At 44.0% G+C, this 6,000-nt stretch overlaps 1 protein-coding gene across 4 annotated transcripts in view; it reads left to right on the forward strand.

The window, feature by feature from the left end:
* Positions 1 to 6,000, forward strand: part of btbd8 (BTB domain containing 8) — a 38,567-nt gene that overhangs the window by 4,580 nt on the left and 27,987 nt on the right. For all 4 annotated transcript variants that reach the window (XM_012839587.2, XM_031575425.1, XM_031575424.1 and 1 more), the window contains exons 4-5: positions 771 to 901; positions 2,532 to 2,649. In XM_012839587.2, coding sequence (XP_012695041.2) covers positions 771 to 901; positions 2,532 to 2,649 — 249 coding nt within the window. The remainder of the gene's footprint in view (positions 1 to 770; positions 902 to 2,531; positions 2,650 to 6,000) is intronic.

Genomic DNA, 6,000 nt, shown 5'->3' on the forward strand with positions numbered 1-6,000 from the left:
AAGCCTTTTGAAACAGGTTTTATACACTGCAAACATAAAATGTTTTGATGTGGGTCGGCAAGCTATTTGTTGTGTTCATCGTAGTGGCCCTGTAGCACTTGATGGCATGAGTAAGTGTTGATGATGTTTAATGTCTGCAGTGATGTGAGTGTAAAAGTTTGGTGATGCAGGTAAATACCAAAAAAGGGTTTTGTCAGTCCAGTACACCTCAAAAGTGATCGTGTCTTTGTCTGTTGTTGTGTAGGAGTACTGCCATGCTTTGTGATTACGTGTCTTTGTTTGGCAAGCCTTGCACGTACACATGTATGTGTAGTATAATATCCGTTATTATTAGGAATTGGGTGCAATTTCAGTGAGATTTTGTAACCAAGGTTTGGTTGTCTTTTTACAGGGTGTAAATGTTGCAGCTGCATAACCAATCATGGCTATGAAATCGAATCCTAATTGAAGAATCAGACTAGATAATATCTCTTTTTAAAATGATTTTATGTAATGTATAAAAGAACTCCACCCCATTGGTTTAGGAGAGAGGGGGAAGAGAGAAGAAACATTTTAATTAGGGCCCCATGCAAATTACCGATGCATGCAGTGAGTGAGTGAGTGAGTGTGCATGTGTGTGTGTGTGTGTGTGTGTGTGTGTGTGTGTGTGTGCGGGCGCGCCTCTGCCCTTTTCTCTAAGCACCCACATCCTTCTTCTCAATGCGTCCTCCATTGACATGTTTCTTTTCCCTGTTGCTGCATTAAGACTGTGTGGAACTCTTAACCCACAGGAGGGTGTACTCAGCTGACCAGTGCCAAGGGAAAATCAAAGGGCTACCCGAGGAGGCGCAAGTGAATGGGGTGCATGCCGACGTGCCTGACTACCCTGACTACCCTGACTCAGGCTCCAGCATAGACCCAGGTGAGCCAGAGAGGGGTGCTCTGGGAAGGGTCTTTAATGCCTGTCTTCCCTCTTTAAAAGTGCACTCTCATGAGGACATCATTGAACACTTCATCTGTTGTTTGGACACACAGAATGTGTTTTCAGATACTCTTGTAAATATTATTATAAACATTTGTTCCCCTCTTTCAGTCTCAGCTTTTTTCATGGCTCCTGGTGATGGTGTAAGATGTCCTCATTCACCTCATTCATAGGCTTGGCCTGTAACTCACTCTCTCACTGTTAGCTACAGTGTCAGCTACATGATCCCTTTCTCATATTATGTTTGTTTACTTCAGACATTAAATATGCACATAACACAAGTGTGAATGAACTATGAAAATTGCATAATTTACTTAATGATTGAATCATTGATTTACAAACTAAACAGTTGAGAAGGCAAAGTTTATTAACATTAGAGCTAAACTGCTAATTAACTGCCTCAAATAAGGGGACTGATTTGTATGACTTAAAATGCTGAGTATGTAATTCTTTCCTGGTCTGTTTTGACCATTTAAAAATGGAATTCACAGGGCATTGGTCATTTCTGGATACATTACATGTAAATCTTTTCAATCAATGCAACAGTTTACACAGTCACACACAGGTTTCCGAACTATTATCCTCAGGACAATGCATAATATACTTAGGTGACTGCCACAGAACAAAGCATTGCTAGTAGTGGAACACCTGCTCTGCTCTTCTCTATTTGTAATGCTTCAAATCGTTACATCTTTTGTTGTACAAGTGAATATTAATCAGAATACACAGCACACAACACACCACCTGGAACACATATCTGTTTACCTGGGATCTTACTGAGTCCAAGACTCCCACACACCCAGCTGAACTCCATATCAGTGTACTACATACAAGACAACTAACCCACGCAATGAGCAACCAATTTATTGTATTTGATAACAAACTTCAGTTAAAGACATTAAGTATAGACCATGATGAGCAAAAAACGCGCGTGGTCAAATGTGTTTATCTCCCAAGCTTGGGAGCCAGAGGTGGGTTTGTGTGAGGTTATGCAAGCGTGAAGACCACCAGAGGAGCTGTAAACACTTTCTCCTTAAGCCACTTAAGCGCTAATCACGTTTAGCCTCTCCACCTCTCCTGTGCCACGCATTAGCGGACATCTCTGTCCTCGCTGAAAGACTGCCCAGTGACTTTATAGGGAAACAGCGTGCCTGCTAACTGTATTAGTGTCCCTCGCAATAACAGGCCAGAGCATTCAGTCGCACGTACTCAGATTACAGTAATAAGCATTGTCATGCCATTTTTTTCTCTTCCATTTCTGCCTTTTCTTGGTAGTGTTTTGGTTATGCAATTGAAATTAATAAATAGGAATTCTTAGAATAGAATTGCATTCTGCATACTGCATTGCATACATGAAGCCAAACATCTTTTCCGTTTTTTTTGTGATTTCAGATGTTTGCAGTGGACACTACTGTTTAATATTCAACTGATGTGCAACAGTACAATACACTTGACCTTCAGCTGTCGCCTCATGGTTTCTGTATCTTTCTCCGCTTCTTTTTCACTTTCTCCTTTTTCTATCCCACCCTTTTGTTCCCCCTGCTTTTCTTTCTCCTCCTCCCTTCTGCAGACACAGTGGTCCTGGAGCCAGCCTCTGGGCTCGGGGCTGACCTGCTGGCTCTCTACCAGAGAGGGGAGGCATGTGACATCAGTATCCAGGTCGGGGAGAAGCTCTTCTCCGCCCACAGGTAGCAACACCCAGCAACCACCTAGCTCAAACCTGCATAGGTGACTCACAGACCATTCAAGACTCACACTGCTTTATACAGTCAGTCAGGAGTAAGAGACCACCTCACCCCAGACCATTCCCAGTAAGAACCTAGCACAGCTCAGACCACATCCAATTAGAGTGCAGGCCGTGTGGTAACAGGAAGTTAGACGTTTTTCTTCAATGATGCAACAGATTGGAAAGTCCTTGGTTCCAGGTTCCTGCCACATGTGGCAGTGCTTACTTAATTAGACTGATCAGTGGTATAATGGTACAAATAAAAACAGAAGCACAGAGTGCCTGGGTAAGAAGGCATTTGTTATACTTCAGATACCAAGAATATTTATATACAGTATTTATATACAGCTGTACCATTGCCAAAACAGGGTTTTACTGATGTGTTTTCACCAGCAATTGCCTATTTCATTGATTGTTGGTAAACCCAGTTAATAGGATCTAATGTTTTATCAATTTCTGGAGTCCTCCAGCTCACACACAACCATATACCGGTATCCCTACTCACACAGGACTAAGTTCAAGTCACGGAGGTCCTGCTTTACCTCAGTACTTGTCCTTTGTTCTTGTAGTGTAGTAAGACATTTCCCAAAGGGGAAATTATTTTTAAGACTCTGTAGCCCTCTGGGGCATTTCTGCTGAAAATCCTCCATAATTTCTGACCTTAATCCACGGGCAGGCCTTTTCAGACCTCTGTCTCAGAAAATGCTGGTGTCCGTGTGAGATGCATGCTACCATGATTGCACAGGGCTCCTGCAGCAAAGGGCAGTTAGCACTCACAGTGGAAGGTAACCATGGCAACTGCACCAGGTCTTTAGGGGGGCAGTTTTTTTTACAGGATGGCGGTGAACAGAAGCAAGTGTTGGAATGCGGTCTTCCAATTCCACTGCAGCTGGATCACAGAGGGTTACCCAGATTTTCCTTCTCCTTTCTCTCTCTCTCTCTCTCTCTCAACCCCCCCTCTTCCTCTCTCCCCGTTTTCCTCTTTCATTGCCCCCTCCTCAGTGAGCGCTGCAGGAGTAGAGTGGGTTGGTTCTCATAAGGACACTCATCAGTATGGGAGCCCACTGGTGACTGCTGCAGCTCAGCGCTCAGCAGCTCCCACTACACCAGAGGCTGCTAATCTCTGTGATCTGTCATTCACTTTTTCCCCCTCCTCTCTCTCTCTCATTCTCTCCCCTTCTCATTCTGTCCCTCTTGCTTTTCTGCAGAATTGCTCCCAACCTTACTGCTTGCTCGCTCTCTCTCTCTCTCTCTCAATCACACACACACACAGGCACTCACACGAGAGAGCACATGCGCACACACGTGAGCAAACAAACAAACAAACAAACAAACACTCACACACACAAGAGAGCACATGCGCACACACGTGAGCAAGCAAGCAAGCAAGCAAACAAACAAACAAACACACTCACACTCACACTCACACTCCCACCACTCATTCTTTCCTCTTTTCATAATGTCTCCCTCTTCATCAATAGTAATTTGTCTGGATCTGTCTCTGTGATGAGTTATCAGCATCTCCACATCTGTCTGACTCTCTATCCCTCCTCTTCTCCCCTCTATTGAGATGAGAATGTATCATATGCTGCAGAGCATATCGGCACACTTTGATGAATTACACATGAATGTGCTGAGCTTCCACCTGCGTTTATTCGCTGAAATATACATTGCTGTGCAGATAAATGACGCCGACAGCGCAGGCTGACCTAGCATAATCTTCACCCATTACTAGATCACCAGCGCTAATCCTGCGCCATTTCACAGCCTCATGTTAATCTCTGGTGTCCTTTCTGCACGCAGGAGTGTGTGGGTGGCTGTGGAATGGGCAGTGTTTGGGCCTTGATGACCTCTCCTAGGCTTTTCTAAAGCAGCTCTTAAGTGTGTGTGTGTGTGTGTGTGTGTGTGTGTGTGTGTGTGTGTGTGTGTGTGTGTGTGTGTGGCAGTTGTTAGTTAACCCACTCATAGAAGCAAAATGTTAAAAAAATCTACAGTTGATTTGAAAATACAGAACTATATGCCTTAAGTGGATCATGTACAAGAACTTAATAGGCTGTTGCTTTTGCTGTTTGAAAACAAATGCAAACTCAGCAAAACAATAGAGCTCTGTGATACTGTGCCCTATACTTTCCATTACATTTAGAGCCATCTCTGTGCAACCTCCTGGGAGTAATTCATTTGGTTCACAGGCCTGGAGAAGCTATTGCCAAGTCCATGTCCTGCGTCTCCTTCCTGCTTGATATCAATTGATACCATGCCTATCAGATATTAAGAGAATGTAATCTGTGTTTCTTCAGGAGCATCCCACTCTCCTACACACAAACGTGCATGCACAAACACTTACAGACTTACCCAAACATGCAGACAAACACACCCGCACTTATTAGTTCCTATGTATGCATCTCAGTTTGAGTGCAGTTATTTAGTGGAGGCAATACTAACGTCCTTCTGTTGGTTCTTCCTGTTCGTTTTATAAGATGTAATGGCACTCATAGAGACTCATAGAGCCTCTTTCCACCGAATCAATCGTGAGCATAGCGAGTAATCATCAGTAGTCGGTGTTTCAACTAGTTTGTCCTGGAATAACTCTGAACTGTGATCAGCATGATATCCTTCCAATTGTTGGACAGCTCTGTTCAATGCAGCAGAATAAAAAACTATTTAAAACACTCAGAATGGGAGGTAATAGTTCCAACAATTTCTGCATATTTAATACTAACAAGGGACTCTTTGCTGTCAAAGTGGTTTTGCTTAGCTACAGATGTTCTCAATTTAGCAAGACAGATGGAATAATGAACAGTATCCATACCTAGACGTCTGTATGGTTTGACCATGGACCATTTGGCCCGATGATGGAAAAGAGCCCCATCCTTGCTTGCTAGAGGCTTAATCAGCAGCGCTCTGACCAACTCCTCTTCCTGTCCCCCTCACTGTGGAGAGGCACCCACTCCTATGTAAGCCCTCCTGTCTCTCTCGCCGCCCATCGCTGTGATGGATGCTGCGCTGTCTCCACTGGCTCTGCCTTTAATGATTACATACAGAGAGAGTCGTACCTCACTCCCTCTGTCTGACAGAAACCATGGACAGAGCCCTGAACAAAAAGGACTATTTTTAGTATCATCTTCAGGCTTGTGTGTGTGAGATTGACTGTGTGTGTGTGCGTGTGTGTGTGCGTGCGTGTGTGTGTGTGTGCGTACGTGTGTGTGTGTGTGAGCGTGACTGTGAGAGCACCTCTGTGTCTGTTTGTTTGTGTCTCTGTGTGTTTATGTATGTGTGTGTGTATGTGTGTGTGTATGTGTGTGTGTGTGTGTGT

The sequence above is a fragment of the Clupea harengus genome, chromosome 10, assembly GCF_900700415.2.
Source record: "Clupea harengus chromosome 10, Ch_v2.0.2, whole genome shotgun sequence".
Lineage (NCBI taxonomy): Eukaryota > Metazoa > Chordata > Actinopteri > Clupeiformes > Clupeidae > Clupea > Clupea harengus.